This window comes from Thunnus albacares, chromosome 1 (assembly GCF_914725855.1).
Source record: "Thunnus albacares chromosome 1, fThuAlb1.1, whole genome shotgun sequence".
Taxonomy (NCBI): domain Eukaryota; kingdom Metazoa; phylum Chordata; class Actinopteri; order Scombriformes; family Scombridae; genus Thunnus; species Thunnus albacares.
In genome coordinates this window covers 30,007,252-30,031,937 of record NC_058106.1, presented here as the reverse complement: position 1 = coordinate 30,031,937, position 24,686 = coordinate 30,007,252, and the positions used below count along the sequence as shown (strand labels likewise).

At 36.9% G+C, this 24,686-nt stretch overlaps 1 protein-coding gene across 1 annotated transcript; it reads right to left on the bottom strand.

Annotated features, from left to right (window-relative positions):
• Positions 1-5,234: 5,234 nt before the first annotated feature.
• On the bottom strand, positions 5,235-16,192 carry LOC122984030 (mortality factor 4-like protein 1). The gene is made up of 12 exons (XM_044354303.1): positions 15,992-16,192; positions 15,491-15,537; positions 15,328-15,395; positions 15,087-15,173; positions 14,779-14,859; positions 14,606-14,631; positions 13,899-13,987; positions 12,804-12,905; positions 11,559-11,647; positions 10,432-10,604; positions 7,816-7,900; positions 5,235-5,824 (listed from the first exon to the last, which is right to left on the bottom strand). The coding sequence occupies exons 1-12, from the start codon at positions 16,029-16,031 to the stop codon at positions 5,740-5,742; spliced, it is 972 nt and encodes a 323-aa protein (XP_044210238.1). The 5' UTR covers positions 16,032-16,192; the 3' UTR covers positions 5,235-5,739.
• Between the last annotated feature and the right edge of the window lie 8,494 nt (positions 16,193-24,686).

Sequence of the window (24,686 nt, the reverse complement as noted above, 5' to 3'; positions counted from 1 at the left end):
CTGGGACTTAGTTTAAGTATTTTATAGAACATTACACCCAATATCACTTCTTCTAGCCTAGATTTAAGGAGGAAATATGCCCACTTTTTACTCTTCTGTTTAGGTCTGCCTGCTGGCTGCTGTTATCATATTTTACACAGGAAACAAAACATCATTTCTTTTTATAAACTGACCAAGATACTGAAGTAGTCAGATCTGGTGCTACTTTGACTATAGTAAAATATGGCTGCAGCATTGAAATGCAGTTCATCATAAAAAAATATAGGTATCATCTTACATATAAAATTACATTGCAAAAAAAGCCCCATTCCTAAACAAACAACTTTTTTTTTTTCAATCATACAACCAGAGGATGTCAGTAGAGATGAAAACATTGTATAAAGCATTATTTATTGAGCAACAAAACACAAAATGGAGACTAATAACCCTACTTGTTTCTATAGCTAATGGTAGTGTACTGTGCACTTAAAGATCTTTAATTTTCAAATTCTGTTTCACACACAGTAAGGTCTTATTCTATAGTTATTTTTAAGAGACAAAATGTTTGTAACTTTGGTCTATACCATACGTCAACATACAATCTTTCCTAATACATGAGGCACAATTTGTGTTGAACATCACAAATATTACACTGTGATCTTACTGTAATTGTAGATTTTGAAAAATAGAAAATATTTATCATACAAAATAAACATTTCAACTCACTAGTCCAGGAATGAACATGCAAAATCTCATGTTTAGAAGTCTATTCCAAAGGATTATTTCACATTTATGTCTGACATTAGGATGTTCCCATCCCATTTCACCTATGAGTACGTTTACATGCGCATTCGTATCCTAGTTTGATCATATTCGGGATATGGCTTTTATATGAAACATGAAAAACCTGGTTATTCATATCCCTGTATACATGATTCACACAGTATCCAGGTTTCTGATCATCTGTGTCCTGTTGTGTTTTGATTCCTCACCATCTCAGCCACAATGTTCTCTACCAACAAAGAATATTCAGAAACATGGATAAGGTTTTTACATCCAACAGTATCTTGGTTTGTAATGGAGTACTCCAGATATCATATCCAGGTTTCTAAAAACCAAGATAAGGCCTTATCCAGGTTTTTGAAACCAGGAAAATGTGTTAACATGCGCAAAACACAACCAGGATACTCCAAAAACTCAATTATAACCAGAAAAGTAGCGTGTATGTAAACGTGCCGATGGCTGAAGCTGGTGTACACTTATGAACTTGTAGAAACAAATAACTGTCATGAATTGTGTTAAAAATACAAAAAGCATCATCTGAAACAGTGTACACCACAAGACTCCCGTTCAGACCTTTTAATTGTGTATTTTTACAATGACGTATTGCTACATTTACTTCAGAAAAGTAGATGAATTATTTTTGCATCATTTGTTATAGACAGCTAGAATGTGATCTGCGTGCTACCTCCAATAAAGGATAAATCAGCTGCCCTTCCTATCTGCAACACTCATATCTGTCTTCATCTAAATATAATCTGATGAAAACTATTTACTTAACTGTACAAACAGTCATCTGTTACCCACAATTGCTTCATTTATCTTCATTTGCTGCTGCTGTAAATAAATAATTGAAATAACTTACTTAGCTATTAACTTCCAGTCCTAGAGCAAACGCCTCACTATCTTCAGTAAACATCATGAATAAGAATAGTCTCTTCCTTTGTGAGAAAATAGCTTGAAGTGGAAAACAAAAATAGTGAGGCCACTTCTGTACTGTTTGCTGTTCACAGTATTACGTACATTATTTACACAGACATTTAGGTCAGTGTTGATTGTTTTTAACACAGTGATGGCTGTGGATAGTCCTTGAATTTCCTGCCATTTTATATAAATAAATAATAGTAAAGAATAAGATAGGACAGGGATATGATATTGTACATTTTAATATAACAGCATTTGCAATGGAAAATCTTCAGTAGCCCACCAGAGTGCAGTAATTGTTGCTTCATCCATCAATGCTCTCAAAAAAGAGACTATTTTATGACTATTTTAGACATTGATTAAATATCCATATTTAATTCTGGCTAATTTATTATATTTGGTATCTTTATTTGGTCACAGGCCCATCTCAAAATACTTAACAGAGACAAACATGAGACCAAAGCAAATGTCAATAGTCCAGAGTTGAGAATGGCTGATTAACTAAGTATTGATTTGCTGTTTACATAGAGACACTGAGTTAAGATATATAAATACTGAAATACTGTAGAAAGATCACCCCGATGTTGTGAAACCTACACTGCACCTCACATTATTTTCATTTTATTGGTATTTGTTTTATGATTTGCGTCATCCTGACCTCACCCTGTAATATAAATGTGGCCATTGAACTGCCTCACATAAGACCTACAACGTCATAAATTTAAATATAAATGAAAAGGGAAGTAGATTAAAACAACAGGTGGAAATGTGGTTTTATGAGGGAATCAATCAAGAGGGGGAAGAAAATGCTGCCCCCTTGTGGTCACTAATCTTCCCCCATACATACACTGATATGGAAATAAATAACCCTCATGGCCAGGGATACATCATAGATTGAATATAAGTTTATTTTAAACTTATGGTAAAGCAACTGTTAGTGAATAGTCACTATAAAAATGTGAGTCTCTCAATAAAAAGCAGAGGATGGATATTGTTTTGTGTTGCTACCCTCAGGCACCCCATTGTATTGTGTTATATGGCATTCTTTAGGCCTGCTCAGAGGAAATATTTAACTAAATGCTGCCAGCCATTAAATGTGTCTCTTTGGCTATGAATCCGTGGCAACAGCGTTACCATGGAGATGCAGCTGTAGTCTCTGGACTGGAGGCCCAAAGAAGCAGACATGGCGATACGTGTCAGACTATAAATCAGAGACTCTGCAGGGGTCCAAACAGTCACTGAATGTCAAGGAGTGGTTTTCTTATAATACCCACAGTGTGTCAGTGTACAGTTTCATATGTTTGAGACCTGAATATTCAAAATGGATCCAACTTTATGTTTGTTTGGCTGTTTTCTAGCCTCATAATTCCAACAAAATGATCTATTAGCTGACTGTAACAGGTGCTTTTAGAGCTAATAACAAGAAAATGTGTAGTTGTTGGGATTTAGTGTGCTGAATCTCACTGAAAATAGCTTTTCATAAATATCTAGCCCATACATATTCATCTATATAATGGTGGAATTAATCTGCAAGGGAGCTTGGGGCAAAAATTAGCCACTGAGCCTCAAACCATTCCTCTCACTCTTTGTGCAATGTGAACAAATTTCTATGTGGAATTAGTACCTGTATATTTACTTTGCAGTACGACGCATTATAAAAATATGCAACACATACAGTAAAACAAAACTAAGGGTCTATAAAACCATTTTGACAGTGACTAACAAGGAGCCTAAAGATAAGGTAATACAGTAATAAAGCAGGACTAGAGTAGACACCACCACTTTGTCTCTCCTGTGGTGCAATTTCCTTGCAGATCCAATTCCAAAGAAAAAAAAGTCAATTCCTGCACACACTTATCATCTCTGCATTCATTTATTTAAAAAGTGTCAACGTTTCGGTCACAATGACCTTTCTCAAGACATATCAGTCATAAAGTGACCTAGTGCTTAATACAATCCATAATCGCATGAGAGTCCACAGCTGTGTAGGGTGTGTCATTGATTACACACGCACACCCAACAGGTCGCTCATTCAGAATTCCCTTGACTGTCAAAACCATAGAATATCTATAATTCTACATAAAACTCTTAATATTACTTAACAAGAAAAACACTTTTTTCAGATAAATGATACATACACAGAAAACCCAGCCCAAGTTTAAGATTTTCACTTAATCACTTTAGATTGAATCATGTACAAATGCACCAAAACACATTTTCAAGAAAGTCCCACCCAAAAAGAAATAAATGAATGCATAAAAAGAAACTGTGTAAGATTATAGATATTCTATGGTTTTAGTTGAGGGAATTCTAAAAGAGTTGATTCACCCTACACAGCTGTGGACTGTCTGGAATTATATATTGTGTTGTATCCAACCTACTGCCAAATAGTTTTTTTTTCTTTAATTTGATTTTTATTTTTGTCTTTATATTATAGATATTCTATGCTTTTGATAGTCGAGGGAATTCTGAATGAGTGACCTGTTGTGTGTGAGTGTGTAATCAAGGACACACCCTACACAGCTGTGGATGATTATGCATTTATGGATTGTATTTAAGCACTACGTCACTTCATGACTGACATGTCTTGAGAGAGGTCCTTGTGACCAAAACATTGACATCTTTTACATAAATCAACGCAGAGGTGATAAGTGTCTGCAGGAATTGACTTTTTTTCTTTGGAATGAAGCAGGACTCACCTTAAAACCTGCGTTATGTCGGTTGATATTGGATTTAATCTATATTACATATCTTTAACTATAATTCAAAAATATATGAATAAATGTCTATTTGCATCACAGGATTCGTTAGTCACAGGTCTTTATACCGAGCTGGATAAAACAGATATTAAGCATATTTCTCCCTCTATACAAACCTTCTGCTTGAATGACTTATAATTACAACACGCTGGTATTTTTATGTAAATTTAAACCATCTATGTATATGCTAGTATGCTAGAAATTGGATTACATAATGGCTGTAATTATAAGTATTACCATCTATATATATGCTAGTATGCTAGAAATTGGATTACATAATGGCTGTAATTATAAGTATTGAACTGTTGTTTTAAAGTGTTTCTAGCTTTTTATTGTGTTTCAGGATTTCGGATTTTGTTTTTTAAATAATTTATTCACATGGAACTTGGGATATGTATTTTGTAATGTGTCACATGTTGTTAAATCTGTGACTCATTGTCATATGAGTAGTTTTGATGGTATTCGCACCATTATCATTGAGAATTGTCTTTCGGTCGATTTCTGCTCCTTCACGTGGCACTTGCACATTTTTTATTCATGTGCATGAAAGATGAAATGTTTTTGCTCACTGTCTTGTCGTATGAATATGAAACATTCATCTACAATGTAAATCTTCAGTATCTGATGTGCTCAGGTACAGTAGGGAGTTGTGCCTTCATGCCACCGTGAGGTTTTCTTCCATTTTCCAGCTTATTTCATCAGTGAGTGACACTTTGCAAAAGGCATCTTGAAAGAACAGCAGGCACACTGAATAATTTACAAAAAAAAAAAAAACAGCAAACGACGTAGAGATTGTGTAGAAACATTTTTTCTTACAAATTGATACAAATACACCAGATACAGATACAAAAACATTAACTGCTGAGTGCTCACCATGTGTTTTTCAGCATTAAATTGCACCTCATTGGCAGAAGACACACTAATGAATACAAACATGCAACAGTAACAAATATCTATCAGATGGAATGCACACAAAACACCAAAGGGCTGCTTGTGGAAACAGAGAAACACATTTTTCTTGTGTCTTTTTCAGAGGAGTGAGAGAAAAAGGAAAAAAGGGAGAGAAAGGAGGAGAGAGATTTAGCTAAAAAATGATTACCGCACTTTTTTTTTTTTTTAATAATTATTTCTTAACTGTGACAAGCTCCTGAGACCTTTTGTAGAGGAAGCATATCAGTTCAAGTGAAAAATCTCATCCATGTCTGCACTCAGAAGGGTAGTAATGGTTATTTTACAGGTGGTCTGGGAGAGGGAAGGACGTGCCTCAATAAGAGCGCTCTGTGTGTGTCGAGACTTCTCACACAGCCTTGCGGTGGTACTCTGGGGGGGCGACCTCGTAGTCAGTGGCACTGAAAAGGGTGGATGAATTCTTTACCAGGTACCTGAGGAAAATGTTGGATTGATTGTCATTGTGGATTGGGAGGAATGGTTGTTGCAACTTTCACAACATGATGGACAATTTGTCTCTCAACAGTACTCGTGTCCAGCTTGCTATACAATTACAAACAAATGTACAAAATGTAAAAAGTAATTTTCAGATCAAGATAAGATAGTGAAAGCTTTCTGGCTCCGGAGGTGATTTGCACTCATAAGAATGGAAAGTTATCACACAGCCTAAGGTTTGTCTGGATAAACGTTAAATGTGACAAGATAAGGGAATGCTTTGCAGGAAATTCAGGATTTGTTTGCTGAAGGCACAAAGCGATCCATCAGGCAGTGGACCGTTAGAAAACAGATAAATTCTGCTTTAAACATATAATTACATGTTTTTTATTTTATTTTATATGGAATAACAAACTTGTAGAAAGTTGATACCACGCGTTCAACTTGTGGCTGGAAGGTCTTACAGCCACCAAAAAAAATTTTTAGTCCCACGATGGCTGCCGCCTAACAATCTTACAACCAGAAAACAGCTGACATACTGTTTTTTCATGACAATTGTATTACTTGAGGTATCTACTCCGGCATCAACAGATAAAACTTTTGCTCAGTTTCTCAATATGAGAAAACTTTTGACAGTTCATGTCCAGAAGGTGGATTTAATAGTAGCTTAGATACATTTCCAGCATTTGTTTCATACTAACCTAAATTAGATGGGGTTGTTATCAGCATGCGGACACTTAAGGATATTGTCCGCTCTTTGTCTTTGGCCCTGTTTACACCTGGCATTACAATGTGTCTGATCTGATCACAAGTGGACAGCAGATTCAGAAAATCTCAGACTGTTTGCTTGTTTTGTCTGACTCAACAGAACAATGTATAGAAAAGGAAAGCTGCAGTTACAGATTATGTTTCTCAATGTATTTAATTAGCAGCGTGTGTAGAGACATTCTGATCATTAATGTTAAATATGTCTGGTATAACAAGCCGCAGCCTTCCCTCACATTTATTAACATGGATCTCTACAAAGGCTTGTTATTCCTGCTTTTCTACAGCTGATGTGTCTCTTGTTCATTAACTGTACGGCTGATAATGGTCACAAAGAGCTGGCATACAAGACAGGGTGATTATTGAAGAAAAGGGGACCGTGGCAATCCAGGTGCTTTTTTCTCCATTAGAGTTTTGCTCTCTTGCCCTTATATCATTTCTAAGGGCTGCAACTAATGATTATTCTCATTATAGATTGTTTTGTCTATAAAATGTAAGAAAATACTAAAAAAATGCCTGATATAACTTCTCTGAGACCACGGTGACGTCTTCAAATGTCTTGTTTTGTCCGACCAACAAACCAAAATCCAAAAGATATTTAGTTTACTATCATGTATGACACTGAAAAGTGTCTTCATATCCTCACATCTGAGAAGCTGCAACAAGCTAATAATTGGCATTTTTCTTAAAAAAAAATGACCAAAATGATTATTTGATTATTGAAAATAATTAATTTCTCTGTCAATCAACTTATTTATTAATCAACTAATTGTTGCAACTCTAAGCATTTCATTTTTCATTGTTTCTAATACTGTATAAACCATGTTATGTATTGTCATATACATATTGTATATTGAACTATTCCTAAATGTCATGTTATGTCGGCATTCAACTACTTGAGAAACATGCAATGCTGTTTGAATAGGCACAGAGACTGTCTTTGTTTTTATTTTACATAATTTATCAAAAAGAATCAAACATCACACATAAATCATATGTGAAAAAAACCCAAATGTTTGATCTATCTGTCACAAAATGTTGTTGAGCGTACAGTCACTCTCAGCAACAATATTTTCCACAGCAGAAAATCGATTTCATGGCTTATGTTTTGGGGATTTGCAACAAGCCTGGCTGCACTAATATGAATGTGGATGTAACATGACATTTGAGAATCAGCCAAACATGACGTGGAGTCTCTGGTGGTGTGATGGGAGTCAAACCTTACTTGAGGAAATCTTGGAGGTAACTGAGCAGCAAAGCCAGACTCTTCTCATCCAGTGGAGTGTAGGCCAGCATGGCTCCAATACGAACTGTGGGGGGGGGACGATGACAACATATGTGAGGAATAATGCAGAAGGACATATACAGAAGATATCTAAGATAATTTTTTTAGATGCCATACACACATTTTTTTACATAAAGAAAAGCTCATGAGATCAGTTAGAAAAGAATAATCGGCAACTATTTTGATAATTGATTAATCATTTGAGTGGGTGTGGCTCAGGAGGTAGAGTGGGTCGTCCACTCATCAGAAGGTCAGTGGTTCAGTCCCCGGCTCCTCCAGTCCACATGTTTGAAGTGTCCTTGGTCAAGATACTGAACCCCAAATTGCTCCCGATAGCTGTGCCATCAGTGTGTGAGTGTGTGTGTCAATGGGTGAGTAAGCATTAGAGAAATTGTACAAGCACTACATCGCTCCTGATGAGCAGTTTGGCACCTTGCGTGGCACTGGCAGCCTCTGCCATCAGTGTATGAATGTGTGTGTGAACTGGTGAACGTTGGCATGTGTTGTAAAGTGCTTTGAGTGGTTGGTAGACTAGAAAAGTGCTACATAAATGCAGCCCATTTAACATTCATTTAAGCCATTTTTAAAGCAAAAAGGCAAAACATTCCCCCAGTGCAACTTGTCATTTGTGAGGTTTTCTGTGATAGTAAATATATTTGAATTTTGGACTGTTGGTTGAATGAAACAAGCAATAAAAATGATGACATCACCATGGGCTTTAGGAAAGTGTGTCAGACGATTTTGACTCTTTTCTGGAATTTTGGTTGACCGAATGATTAATCGAGAAAATGATAGTCTAATTAATTGATAATGAAAATAGTTGCAGCCCTTCTTCTGTGTGAATCTGCTGTCTTAACAATTAAAGTTAGAATTTAGACATTAGAATTTGAAACGACCGAGGCAGCCTGATAATACTGTTTATAAATCTTTGGTTTTAAGGAAAAAGCTTTTGCTTTACAAAAGAACTACTGACATATGATGAAAATATTACAATTAAAGCTTTTGGTGAGTACTTAGGCTGAGTAATAACCAGATAAGAATGTCTGTTTTTGGCTAATCCACGAAATTAAATTAATTAAACAAAAGGTTCTCTGTCACATTGATGTACAAATCATGTAAATATTACAATAAAGGAGTCCTGGTCATTGATTTGCAACACTGCCTACAAACATCTATTACAAGCAGAGATATCAAAGGGATACCTACCGCTGTAAAAAATAGTACAGCAACTACAACTTTGTATTTTTACAGTATATTTTGTAATAGTAGTGTCTTTTGACATGTCCAACCCCAAAATTTGTCACTTCCTACACATAAGATATAAAGAAGAGTCATTATAGTATAGTGTGATTGTAAAGTTTGAAATGTTAAATCTAATGAGGTATAAAAGGAAAATGTTAAACATTTAATGCGAGGATAACGTCTTCCTCATTACCTTTTGAATGTTTCCTAACTGTTTAAGTTTCTTAATTGTTTATAACAGATCAATTGTTAAATCCATGGTGTCACAATCAAATCTGTTTTCAATATGCATCAAGCTGCACATGGTAAAAAATTATTGCTATGATGAAAACATAACAAGCTCACAGGACAGTTTTCCATAATTTTGGATTGACTGTTATGTTATGTTATGCTTGACTGTTGATTTGTGAAGTAAGAGGTGTTCATTAAGATCAGTAATTAAATGAGATTAGTCATCTTAAACACCCTGCTGAGACGTCTCAGTAGACTCTTAAGTGCGATATGTTAAATCTCACTTCAGTAAAACCAAAATGATTGCAATTATCAATTAAAAGAGAATGTTAATATCAGTAAAAAGGGGTCAAAGTAAATGACACACTGCTAGCTGACCTGGTTATTACTGTGGGTTTATATTTATCTTATTTCTAATGGAGAAGAGAAAATAGCTGTGCACATAAAATGCTTCTTATTGCTAATATGGTGTTGTTATATATTAAATAATAGTGCTAAAAGCATCATTTTTTAAAAATGTAAGTGTGTAATCTCTGACACCAACCAAAAACAACAATACTATCAACAATATTGGTAAGATAACTTAGGATTCATTTGCTGTTTAGACTGTATGAAAAATGTGAACTTGATATATTCAAGTTGCTGAGCTTCAGTCTGCTACATACTTGTTCAATTTAGAAATACCAAACAACAACCTTGAAAGTGAGCTGACTATTTCAATGGAGGTTTGGAAACTTGCCTAAACGTAGCCTCTATAGTGTTCAAGCTTCTGTAAAGAACATTTCACATTTTCAATGCCTGAGTCTTTCAAACAGACACAGACAACAACTTATAAAACTGCAGCATGTAATTCACTCCCACAAATTATGGTACAAACAGGAACTTTACAAAACAATCGATTCAGCCACGCAATTCAAGGTGATGTTTTAGTGGTTGCCTGACTCTGTGGCTGTCTATTGTATATACAGTATCAGTGAAAGGTTTAGATGCACTTTCTCATTCAGGTGAATGGTAAGTGTGTCCTAACTTTTTGTCTATATCTGTGTGTGGGTGTGCGTTTCATTGTGTGTCCAGGGTCCCTACCAAATAGGCGCAGCAAGTGCGGTGCTCCGTACACCTGGGACATCGGCATATCTGGGTGTTCAGCCAAGATCTCAGCGTACTGCGGCCTCTCAAACTTGTAAAGCAGCTGAGTACCCAGCATGACGTTGAAGTACTCCCGAATCCCCGCCACCACTTCGTTTACTGCATATTCCCTGAGCGGACAGAGGGAGAAAAGTCATGTATTTCTCTAGAGAGAGCTTCCATGAAGATTGCAGAGACAGAAACTTTAAAGAAAAGAAATTAATAAATTATACAGATTTGAAACAAAAGATTGGTGATCCATCCAAGCTAACATCATGCCTAGGTTTATCTGTATCAGAGTTATGTTTTCACTGTGCTGTGATGCAATTTAAACATTTGAAAGTCTGCCTGTCTGGTGTGTTTAACTGCTAAGTAAGACATTTAGAAATCTCACTTAACAGAGACTTGAGACTCTGCAGATGTACAAGAATAAATTCACAAACTATGTTGTTAAATCAGACCCAGAAGGAATACAATAAAAACTCAAGGATGTTGCAAAAATAATAATAATGTGAATTTCATTACTTTTATTATTAATTCCTTAAAAACTTCGTAAAAATGAGTCCTGCTAACTTTAAAGAAAAACAGTATTTATCTGATTTTTCAGAGAGCACATGAATGCACCAGTCTCACAAACATATTCAACTGGGTGTGATTTTCATTGCACGCTGTTCCATCTCAAGCAAGAATCAAGTCTCAGCAAATTGATTTTCATAATCTTCTGAAATGAATAGAATCTCTTAGTATTACAGGAAGAGAGGAAAAACACATCTACACAAAAGTGGCAGGAAAAGCATAAATGATTTTCTGTAAATGGGCTAAAAACATGGAAAAAAAGATAATCTAAATACTTTGATAATGTGCATCACTGTCATGCTGGGTAAATTACACAAGATTGTACACAAACTGCTTATAATGCTTTCCATCAAGGGAAGCTCAGGACACTAATGGAGAAGGATGCATGAACATAATAGCAAACATTATGAGATGGTCACACAATGTGATGCTGAACTAATTTTCACAGTGTATCCACGTTTCTCTGCTTTTACATAGTTTGAAAGAAGTTAGAGGGTGTTTATTCTTACTTGTTGTCCGAGTTTCCTTTTGATTTCTTATAGTTTGCATAGTCCTCCAAGACAGTCTCTACATTCTTCTTAGCAGGCAGATGAAATAACTGTAAGCAACAGAAAATTCTCCTCGTTATCCGACACTTTCATTTAGTCACCGACTCATTCACAAACAAGTGTAATCGCCAAGATCAACAGATACACACACAGTTGATGGGAGAGAAAGAAAAAATAATGTTAATCACAAAGCTGAAACAATGAAAGGCTATAAGCTTAGTAAAGCATATGTGGAATTGTTAATAAATAACTATAAATACCTAAACAACAACCTAGAAAGACACACAAAGTGTAATGAGGCCGCACAAGCATAAAAAGCATTTAACAAAACACCCCTAAGAGAAATTGATAAGTCGGACAGCAGACAACAACCTCCTGAGAGCAGCAACGACAATTCACCAGCTAAATGTACTCCGGTAGGTTCAATATGCTCATGATTTATTGGTCACAAAAAGAACTCAGATCTTTGTGTTTAACTCCAATAATCTCTGAACAGATCTGGTTTCTGTCTCTCTCTGTCAGACTGTAAAATCAGCAAATGAAAGAAAAGGTCAAGAGACTCTCGATGAAAGATTAATAATCATCTACAGGTATATAATTTTCTAATTAATTGTGATATTTACTGTCAGTGCTAAATTGTATACTGCATATGTCTAAGTATTGTTCTGACATTTGATGTACAACTTGCCACTCTACCACCTATCGCAGGGGATTTTTCATGGCAGCACCTGTTTCTGATGCCGTCAGTTATGTGATTTTTTTGTGTTCAATGTCATCTCGACCTGTTACAGAGTTATATTATCACAATTGGTATCATTTTAAAGTAAACTGTGCCGTGGGTAGACTATCAGGAGCAGAACAGATCTATTTTTTTTAAATGAGACAAAATATGAGACAAAAAGATTTGAGTAGATTAATTTTCTGTCAAAAATGATGAGAGTTAATATTGGTTCACTCCCGGGTTCATTTCAGATTAATTAAGTCTAAAGATAATTGTTACAGTTAGGTACAGGTATTTCCATCCTTCAATTTATCACTGGTAACTTTTAAAAGCAAGATGTACATATGAATTTTTAAAATAGAGTAAAGCTAACTTTATATCCTCCACATCTCACCAGCGCTGAAGTAAACAGACAGCAAACACATGAACTTGTTATAGTCTGTGTGTGTGTTTGTGTGTGTGTGTGTGAGATTGTGTGTATTCACCTGTTTCTGTCGGGTGATGAGGTCCCAGTCGTCCACCAGCCAGGGTTTCAGCTCTTCAGGGATCTTCACCTTCACCTCCACACGGTTGGTGAACATCTCCTCCTGCGGACACACACACACACACACACACACACACAAATATATATTATAATTTCTTGTTATTTTGTTCAGAAAAAAAAATATTTTTGTTAATTATTCCAGTTAGTGTATGACAAGAAAGGCTCAAATTAAAATCAGAGGAAAGCACAATGAATAGTACAGAGTTCAGTATAATTCACTTTATGTACAATTTTAAAAATTCCAGCTGCAGTTGAAATAATTTAAATGCAAATCTGCTTACATTTTTTTTATCATATTTACATTTTCTTGATATAACTGAATTATATCTTGAACTATGAAATAATACAGTTGCAATGCATATTGGTGAATGCAATCTAAATTTGTCTAAATAATGCGTGTTTCTTTCTAAACAGTAATCTTCCAATATTCCACACTGCTGAACACCAGCAGCAGGACTTACAGAAGAGAACAATACTGCTGCAAGCCTTCACCTTCAAACGTTCAGGTTTTTAATGGCGTACGTACTGTTACCTTTTGTTGACACTGTGGTTTGTGTGCAGGTCATAATTATTTCTATTTTTGTGTTGTTTCTTCCTTTCTATCTATTGTAGAGCATGCTGTGGGAACACTAGAAAGAACACTGTGGTCAAAGGGTCCCAGCAATCACTTACTGTGACAGCAGTTACATTCATGAATGAATAAACCTCCTCCTCAAACAACTTGAAATGAGAAAGAACAGGGACATTTTTCAAAACCTTACGGGCATGTTTACCCTTGAATCTCATTGTTGTTTCCTCTCTGCCCACACCTCAGGGAGGTACATCAGTCTGGACTGTATGTGCTGTGGTTTCAGTTCATAACTGTCTAGAAGCTCAGTGGCCAAAATGTCTCCTTAAAACAAGGTGATCAAAGTTGTACGTCTTTTTCCAAACTGAACACATGATAAATGCCTTGCTATGATTGTTTAAGCTATATGATCAGGTAAATGTGTTTTCATGTGGGTCCACAGAGTTACCGATAACTGATGATACATACACTCTCCACAGTGGGATCAACCCGCGCCCTCTTCTTCCGTGGTCCCTGGGGCGTTTCTCCACTGCTAGTACCTTCACCCGGCCCTGGGTCTAAACAAGACACCCATTACAGCTTTACACATTAAGTAGATATAAGATTAGTGGTTTTATTATGAAAAGCACCTTCTTGTACTGAACAGATCCATGAGATGCTTTTAGGCCTAATGAATGAGCAGGTAAACGAAAAATTCTTATGTAGTCTGTATTTTTAGCTGCCCAAATTATTAGAACAGATTAAGATGATATAATATATTCAGAGTGCCTCATAATTACTCTACACAGTGGAGAACATGTTAGATAAAAGGCTAAATATGAAAAGTAGTTAATCTGAGAATTATCTCAATATAATATACTTGATTAAATATTTGATTGTATTGCTGAAATATCCTCACGTGAGTACAAAGAGGGTTGTATATAGTGTTACATGTCCATCTGCTGTGTATAAAATATGTTGGAAAGAAGTTCTTAGATATTTTGGAAATAGTTAAAATCACAAACATACATTTAGTTTTAATATTTTAGATGTTATGGTGCCATTTTGATTGTGGAAACACCTTAAACTGCATTTTAAGGCAACTTTGGGTTTAATAATTTTGGACAAATGCATAGAATTTACTTGACTTAAAGCTGTTAATGACTAACATGTCATGTAGGAAACATTTCACTTACTCTTCTGTTTTGCCTTTTTCACTTTCCTAGAATCCAAAGACAAAAGCAGCATTATAAGTGACAGTATGATATAACAGCTGTGTTACATTGCTTCACTCAACATACAGTCAACTTACTGGATCAGATAAAATATGTCAGATTATTAGAGGTGAGAAATCAAGGTAGATACTTACAGATCAACATTTTTCTGCTGCACAGCAGCAATCTTTTTGCTTGGTGCTAAACCCCTCATCTTTCCCTCAACATAATGGTCCCTGTGGAAGAAAAACAGGAAAAAACAATAAGTGAATAACTATTGAAAAGTGTTTTACTGATATTTGACTATATAATTGTAGGTCAAATGTTAATTGACATTTATTTTGAGTAAATGTTACAGCTTTTTGGGGCAAAAACTGGCTTACAAAACATGTAATATCAGGTTTTTTTTCCCACACAGTAACAGATGTCTCTGTGCCCTCTGTGCACAATAGAGGAAACTTACTGATTGGCCTTTTGAAGCTCTTTTTGTTTCGCAAGGTTGCTGTCCACATATTTGAGAACTCTGCTTTCAGGAACCCATTCATCCCAGCTGTGAAAGAAAAATATCAAAAACCTTGAACTTCCATCACAATGACAATATAAGAGTCCTCACTGATGTCACTCAGACCACAAAGAAAATGAGTACAAGAGGAGAACTGAGGTGAGTACAGACATAAATGGTATAAAAAAAACATGCAGCTCACTTTTTGTTCCATCCGCTGTAATGAATGAAGTATTTAATCTGCTTATCCTTTATGTTGATCTTTACACACTGCAAAACAAGAGAACACACGAGCCTGTGTTGACGGCAATGTGCATTATTTACTAATAACAGACTAATAACACAGAAATAGTGTTGAAACAAACCTTTGCCTCATAGAGCAATGGCCCATGAAAGCACAGGACTCTTTCACCTGGAAGGAGAGAGAAGCAGTGTGAGAACTGAGAGGAAAAACACCCCCCAAAACACAAAATTACCACCATACTGGATCCCAGTTTCGACATGATAACTGGTTTAACTGCCCTGAAGGTCTTTAGCGTCATTTTGAACTGATAGATTTAGGGCTGATATGGTTTCAGCGCCTCTTTTGTGTGCCAGTGAGCTCATACATAGCTAGCTCAGCCGTTAGCCTAACGTCAACGTATCCTGTGTACATTTAGCTTCATTTAAGGGGGGTTTCTGTAATACAAGTCAATTTTGTGTATGTTTTAACTGAATTGCCCACATAAAGTGGCTTTAATAAATGCTGTGGAGCCCTGTCTCCCTCCCTGGAGACCACTATTGTCCAGCTACAGCAGCAACAACAACAAACCCGCCCCCCTCGAGACGCTCACAGGGATTCATCCGTCTTATTTTTCTGTACCGACCTTCTTGAAATTTAGGTTTAGGGTCCTGTTTTGGCGCCATTCACAGACTCAACTGATCGGATCTCTGAATGATCAAATTCTTGCATTGCCAAAGTCCATTTCTTCCAGGCGCAAACACCTCCGACATTGGAGCCAAAGAGAAGAAGCCGAGAATGGCCTGTATGCTGCGGGGTCACATGACCGCTGTAACGGCTGCTGGAGCCTTTGGGGGCGTTCAGGTGCTCCTCCAGAAACTCGGAAAAAAGAAAAATAACCATCGTACAAATTGTGACCATTTACAGGCAAAGATGAAGAAATATAAATGCCCTCCTGCGCTAGATTCGTACTGTGGCAAAATATTTACATCCTAAAAAGGAGTTTCAATTATGTCATCAGATTTTTTTTAACAAATATACAAAAATGCAGGCCTAAGCTAAATGAGATTTTGTTTGCTTTAACATTTTGAAATCTATCAGCTGGTAATAGTTCACAGTTAAAGGATAGGTTCACAGTTTATCAAGTCTGTCTTAAAACAACAGTCAGGTACCCAGGTGAACAGTGAAACATGTTTTTCTTGCTGTAATAATTTCTTCCGTTCATACTGACTGCTAGAGGATCCCCTCTAAGTGCACTTACAATGTAAGTGATGGGGGACAAAATTCACTGTACTTGTTTTGTTGAAAAATTTACTTAAAAGTTTATCTAATGCTACTATGATGCTACGAGTTCAAGTGAATATCTTCCAAGGTTATTTTCTTTTTTTATGTAAAATTTCCACTTTGTGTTTCTTCACATAGTGCTTTGTTGAGCTGTGGTGGAAGTATTGTCACAAAAAGAGGGACTTTGGTACTGAAAAGACTAACGTTGACAGATATTCGCTTGATTTGATAAATTTGGATGGTTGAAGCTTCTTATTAGATAAAGATAAACTTAAATACTTAAATACATTTTTGCATGGATCAGTTACATTGGAAGCACATTAGGAATGGATCTCTAAATGGCCATTATGAACAGCATGAATAAAAACCTCAAAAACTGTGGACATCTCTTTTAACAGACAAGTGTAAACAATAAAATTAACGATGGCTCCATTCCATTAATTGACCCAGTAAGCCATGTCAGTGAGTGACTGTGCACTTAAATGGATTGTAGCCATCGTAGCAAACAAGTGCCTGCTTACAACAGACACAGAGCAACATTATCATCACACTGGAGTTTGTGTTTTAGCCTGATAATAAGACTTAACTGCCATTTTGTTTACACTTCAGAAGGAGGTCTGGAACCATGTTAGTCACATTTCTGCCTACTAGGCAAATTCACATCATGTATTAACTTTTCTTTTCAGAATCTGAATCAGAATCAACTTTATTTGCCAAGTATGTTTACACATACAAAGAATTTGACTTTCCAGCAGTGGAAAGTACATTAACCAAGTACCGTACTTAAGTACAATTTTGAGGTACTTGTACTTTGAGTGTTTCCATTTTATGCTACTTTATACTTCCACTCCACAACATTTCAGAGGGAAATATTTTACTTTCTATTCCACTACATTTATCTGATAACTTTAGTTACTTTGACTATTTGAAACATTGGATAATATAACAAGCTTTTCAAATACAACACATTGTTAAATATGAAACCAGTGGTTTCCAAACTTTTTGGTTTTAGACGTTTTACAAAAAGCAGTGTGTAGTCGGGGTCACATTTCAGATGTCTATGAGTTGTTAACAGTGATTTTTCCCTCTAAACTTCCCACATGGTTTCATTTCAATAAATGTTAAAATGATCCAATATTTCACAGGAAACAGGAAACAAAAATCGTGCAAAAGTGTGGAAGAGTGCAATGAGTGCTGTAAAAAGTGATCCAGTTATTTAAGTTCTGTTAGGTCTCCACCAACTCCAGACAGAAATATATGTCTCTCTAGCTGCTGGACGTTTGACTCTCTTCATCAACTAGTCACTAACTTTGTCTGCTACTTTGCAGGAGAGCGTACACTGGTTTTATCAGCACTTATTGACTGAAAACAGTTGCCTGCTTCTGTAAGAGACAGGGCTGGTGAGAGCAGTGAGATTGAAATATAAGTAACAGTACATATGCCATAAAACCAAAACAATTACATAAAAGAGGCTAAAAGTTTAGTGATAATTCTATGTGGGTTCATCACCTCCAAAATTAGGCCGTTAATATTACATGTAGTCATTTGATATAGTACTACCATAAAATATTGATTAATGGGGCTTTAAAATTGAATATGGCTTCATCATTTCTTAATGAATGCACCCTTTAATATAAATTCAGGGTCACTTAAATCAATTTTATGCCTCAGTTTTTTTTTTTTTTACACATTGCATACTGTATTTTGGCTGCTTAAATATATCTTTAGTTAGAAGGCTAAATCCATCATTGATGTAAAGAGCACGGTGATGAGTAAACAGGTCAAATTCAGGAGTTTCATCCTTTAAAGTTGGCTTCAGTGAAACAGTGAAAGGGATCTTGTTTCCTATTATAGCTGAGTTGTTCATTGCCTTTTCCAGAAAGTTTCCAAGATCTGCAACAGCCGTGTAGCTTCAGTAAATGTAAATAGTTTGTTGAGCAACACACTCAAAAAAGATGACATTTTTGTGGAGTCACCACAAAAAGGGTTTCTCAGCCTTTTCTGGTCTGTGACCATGTTTTAGGTCACAAATTTCTCATGAACTCAGAACTTAGAGTTTTCATATTGTCATGTGAATTTGAGCACGACAAATCCAAATGTTCCAATCAAATGATTATATCATTATAGTTGACACCTCACCTTAAGTCCAAACCACTGGTTTACTCATCTCTTCTTTAAGGAAAAGCAGTCAATAATGGCTCAGAAGATTGAGGGGTTTAATCTACTGTGATGATATATGAACAAAATACTGAAAACGTCACTGAGTCCCAACCAGCTTCAACGTCCCCTTACCTCCCCAGAGTGCAGTTTCATAGTAAATTCCCCTTTAAGATCAATAAACATTTTTTCAGCCTGTCAAAATATGTATCTGTTGCTGGGTAGGAAAAGTAAGTTAAAATGGAAAAGCACAGTTATAGATGAGGGAAAGCATGAGAACAGGCAGGGAACCATTATACAATGTCAAAAATATATTCAAGGCATTTCTTAAATGGGTGCCACTTTCAAATCCTACTTTTCAAAGTGAGTAACACATGACCTACTAACAAGCATAAAAACCTGCAAAAGTGTGTGGTATGGTGCATTATTGTGTATATCATATAAGTTTATATGGAGTAAATAAATAAATAGAAAAAAAAGAATACTGTTTATCAGTTATAGTAATGTCAGGGAGAGTAGCAGGAGATGGATCCAAATGCAAGACACAGGCAGTATGAACTGAAGAATAACTATTTTAGTTTGAGTGCAGGCAAAGAAAAACTGAGCACAGAACAAGGATCGAACAGCACTAAACTGAAAACCAGGACTTGGAATACTAACTGAACTAATGACAACAGGTAGCAAGACACAAGGGCAGGCTGGTAGTTGATTGGCTGGGGAAGACACAGGGAGCAGGGCAGGGCTGTGAGGGGAACAGCAGGCTGAGGAGGAGTACATTAACACAGGAGGCAACCCAGAAAACACAATAAGTAGGCTCAAGAAAGTCTAAAATGTCAGCAGGCCAAATGCAACCACAAAAATAATCTGTTCAATAAAGAAACATTTTCATTCTTAACCAGGTGAAGACAAAAGTATTACAGTTTACAGTTCTGTTAGCTCTTCCAATGGAGCAGATGTATACGAACTAGGCAGTTAAATGTCTGGACAAAAGGTTCAATACAATGAGCAACAGTATCTCAAGTGGTCCTTTCATATAATCTGCAGCCCATGCCCATCTCTTATCTGTCCATCTCCCACTCAGTCCAACAAACAAGAGTCTGAGGGCATCTGGTGGATTGGTGAATAATGGCAACCATGGAACATAGAGCCAGATTGGGACAGAACCATGACAGTATTGGATGGTATGGATTTCAGACTTCCCACCAAGCCAATCAGGAACACAAGCAGGGTCGGTGGAGGGGGTCCAGAGGAGCAAGTGTCCTAAGGGTATAACAAGGGTGGAGCATGAGACCTCAGGCAGGTGGCCTGGGGCTGGACAGATGGGTGAAGTCACTTGGGGGGGGGGGGACTGGAAGGCAGGACAGATGGCTGATGTCACTCCGGAGGGCGACCAGATGTATGGAGTTGCTCTGGAGGCCAGCAACAAAGGCTGGGCTGCTCTAGAGGTTGGCAACGAAGCTCTGGGAGGAGGCCGGTGGAAACAGCCAACTGCTGAAGGTCTGGGAGGAGATCAGAAGAGACGGCCAGTGTGGCTGGCAGCTGGTAGTCCGGCAGGTGAGGTAAACAAGAGGCTGCTAATGCACAATCATGGGAGACAGCTACAGCTCAGTAATAGGACATTGCTGCAGCTCAGGGATGGGGGGGGCTGCTGCGGCTCAGCAGAAATGGGGAGCTGCTGCAGCCCAACAGGAACAGAAGATTGCTGCAGCTCAGCAGGGACAGGGGATGCAGGAAACAGGACCCCAGGGAATACTGCAGGGGATCCTGGTAAGGGGCATAGCAGATCAGGTGCAAGACATACAGGAAGGGTAACAGCCAGAACCAAAACAGGATCAGCGGTGTAAGTGTTCACAATCTCTAAAAGATTAGGCAGAAGTTCAAGCATGGAGTATCAGAGAAAAAGCTGCATTCTTCTGCTTAATGTTGGAAGTCTCAAGGCAGTAGGCAGAGAATCGCTCCACAGCATACAAAACTTTTACCTCCTTCAGCATGTCTGCTGGGACCATGTCTAGCCAGTTCATACCGACAGTGTCCATGGGAACTGGGGCTAGACTTGGAGGGGCATGATCAGACAGGAGGCTAGCAGACTCAGGTGCAGGCTGAAGTGCAGAGGAGGCTGGAGTGACAAGCTCGGGGGAAGCAGGATAGCTTGGCTGTTGGGGGCTAACAGGCTTGGAGGCTGGATGGCAATCATGCTGGTGGCTAACATGCTGCCAGTTAGCTGTCTGGTAAACAGGGAGATATGCACCAGTCCTCTACCCACTCGGGTAGCAAATTCCTTAACCAAGGCCTTGAATAAACTTCCTGGCATGCCAACAATAAAACTGCCTCTCTGTCCTCACTACTGGAGGTGCACTTGAAGTCATTGTAAAGGCAAAACAGGTTAAAAGTCACCTCATGAAGTTCGTCCGCTGGGTCTATGTGTGGTTGGATCCTTCTGTCAGGGAGAGTAGCAGGAAATGTACCCATATACAGGTCCCAGGCAGTGTGAACTGAAGAATAACTTATCTAATTGTAGCTTGAGTGCTGGCAAAGAAAAACTGAACAAAACTGAACAATGCAGACTGAACAAAGCAGAACAGAACAAGGATCCAACAACACTAAACTGAAAACCAGGACTTAAATACAAACAATGTGGCAAGACACAAGGGCAGGCTGGGAGTTGATTGGCTGGAGAAAGACACAAAATTTAGGTTTTATGTCCATAGTTATTATGTATTCCCCTGCAAAAATAATTAAAGAAATTCTTGTATATCTGTCCAAAACCTACTTGACCAGGGGAAATCATAAAACATCTACAGGACACACAGCGACTAATGGAGACTCGTTTGCTGTGACAGGAATACAAAGTATCATCAGTCAGTTATGAGACAAAAGCAAACATTATTTCTACTAAACAGAGCAAATTAAAACAGTACGCACAAGACAGTAATTTCAGCAAACATTGACAAATATAGCAAACATAAACACAACACAGCTTAAAGAAGATAGAGGAAAAGTTGCTCTATACCTGTATGACAATGCCAACAGCTCTTTATATTAAAAGCTATTACAGTGCTCATTGTGAATTTGATGACATTTCTGAGTCCCTGAGTTTCACCTGGAATAATATCAAGGACGAACCCGAGGCGGTCTAAGCAAACCTCTGTTTGTCTTTGTGATGAAAATTATGAAAGTTACAGTTACTTTATCTGTGAAATAACTACATAATATAATGTAAAAAGGTTGTCAGCAACATGACTCTGTCTATATTTGCTGTTTTGGGGGGATTTCTGTTCCTTTTGTCATGGTTCATTTTTCTGCACATCTACAATAAGTGTCTCCTTTTAGGGTCACATAACAGGCTGGGAAATATTCCTGAGAGCAGTCGTGTACATTTACTCCTTCGGAAGTTTAGTAGGCTACTTTTTACTCCCCTTCATTTATCTGACAACAACTGCTACTACAACCTCTCTAACTAAGATTTTACATTAAAAACATATGATAAGCTTATAAAACACTACATTTCAAAGGAAGAGATTATTATTTTGGGTTTTTTGTGCTTTGTTTTGTTTTGTTCTGTTTGCTGCAGGTTAGATGAGAACATTTATAACACTTTTTTGTTCATATGGTAAATATGAAGCTACTGGTAACAGCTTGGTAGCTTAGTATAGTATAGTGAACATGTTGTTTTTACACTGTTTTGTACAGATTAAACAAACAAGATATATTGTGTTAATTAGTGAGCTTTAGAGGTGTTGGTAGACACATTTAATTACCTTTGCACAGAAACAGGCAAGGTGTTTCCACCTCTTTCCAGTCTTAAGCTCATATTTACTACAGATATGAGACGGGTATTGAGAGTTGAATAAGAAGATTCTATTGACACTTTTGACAAGAAAGGACATAAGCATTTTTCCCAAAATGTTGAACCATTTCTTTGAGGATTTGTTACCCTGTTGGACTTGTGACCACTTTTCAAAAAGCAGCGTCTACTGGGGCTCAAGGTCACATTTCAGATATCAGTGAGTCAACTGCAGACATGCTTAAGAGTGTTTTCCCCTTCTCAGATGGTCAGTATACGTTTGAGGTTATGTTATCCATTACATGATTTTAAAAAAACAACAAAGATTAGAGAAATTTAAAATGAATTGAATACAAATCTGTGTAAAAAAAAAAACCTTGTTATTTTTTGACTTATATGTTGGAAACTTCTGGACTAAACTATCTAAAACTAACTCCACCTCAACCAGCTTCAGCATGCCACCTACACACTGATGCTTCAGTAACCATCTAATAATGTAATTATATGTCAGTCACATGATGCCATTTTTTTCTGCAGAACCAGTACTTTTACTTTTGATACTTAAAGTACATTTTGCTGATAATACTTCTGTACATTTACTTCAGTATGATTTTAAATGCAGGACTTTTACCTGTAATGGATTATTTTTTTTACATTGTTCAAGTATAATCATGCAAGTCAAGAGCTTTTCAATTATTGTTAATTATCTGCCAGTAAGCTCAAAACACTCTCAAAATAATAAGTACAATACAGGGAAGAAGAAAAAGGTGTTATAATCACTGTCATAAATTAATTTAGGTGGAGGAGAAGGTGTTTTAACACTCCTTGTGTGACTTGGAAGCTGTTTCTCGCTATTTTCTTTGGTCACATTCCTTTTCATCTTTTCTTTTTTCCTGCTGCAGGTTTAATAACAATAATAGTGCAATTCAAGAGTTTGATATAATGGAAGGAAGCAGTCACAATGCGCCATGAAAGAGCAGTTCTATTATGTCTATAACTGGTGGGAATGACTGGAGTTGATTAGAGTGCTGGTTTTACAATAATGGTCTCAGTCCAAAACCTCAGTGAGGTTTTTCTCACTCTACAGTACCAGTCAAAAGTTTGGACACATTTTCCCATTCATTTGAGTGAGAAAGTAATTTTCAGGTAATTTTCTCAGATACAGGGACAACAGAAAGTCAATTTTACTGACCTGAGAGGAGGCCTAATTAGTGCTTTTAACGACTGTGTTCTCTCCAAAATGTCAACATTGTGCTAAGTCCAGTACATTAGTACATCTCCATGATTAAAGACCAGAAGCACTGAGGTGGCACTCACCAAAATGTCAAAATATTTATTTTCTTCAAGGCTTGATAAAAAATTGCATGATGGGAATAAGACTACATACGTACAGTTTAGGTGCAGGCCAGTATTTCACAGAATTCTACTGATGACTTCTGAAGGGTACGCAACATTACTGTGGTGCTTCTCCCGGCTTTTGATCCCAAATTTAGGGAAGTATGTAACAACCTTTTTGTTTTACCAAATAAGTTGTGATGTCACAAATCATGCTTGTATGTACATTTCTTAAACTGAGATTTAAGGTGAGCACAGAGAGACTTTCCCCTTCTCGTGTCAAACTCAAAACACATTTCTGAGTGGAGGGCACCTTCATAATTATCTATAGGAAAGAGTTGTTGGCTGTGTTAAATAAACTGTCTGGAATAATGATTTAAGAAATCCAATGGTTTTCTCAAAAGGATACAATAGAGTAATTTTTTTAGGGAACAGAAGATCTAAAGGCTGTTTAATTAACACATTTAAACTTCTGACTATTTAAAATGTGATGATGTAGTAAATTACTAGTTTATTTTTTAAAATTTTGATTGGATTAGATTTATTAATACATCAATAAACCTTCAGACAAAACAAGATTTGACGCTCTTTTAAATGCTTGTGTTAATAAACAATTTTTCTCGCATTGATTCACCTTTTTACATTCAGTTCAGTTCAATCCAAACCTGCAGCCAGTGCCCATCCTGTCAGGCAAAACTAGAGCTAGAGCTTAATATTACTGTGTTCACATGACACCCAAGTGTGTGTGCACGCGCGCTGCAGCTCACAAACCCATTCAATT

What these genes read in the sequence shown, in the direction of transcription:
- LOC122984030 (XM_044354303.1), bottom strand. Translation starts at nt 16,031, where the DNA reads ATGGCGCCAAAACAGGACCCTAAACCTAAATTTCAAGAAG. An exon ending in TAAACCTAAATTTCAAGAAG is followed by an intron (nt 15,538 to 15,991) that starts GTCGGTACAGAA and finishes CTCTCCTTCCAG; the next exon opens with GTGAAAGAGTCCTGTGCTTT. An exon ending in TACAGCGGATGGAACAAAAA is followed by an intron (nt 15,174 to 15,327) that starts GTGAGCTGCATG and finishes TTTCTTTCACAG; the next exon opens with CTGGGATGAATGGGTTCCTG.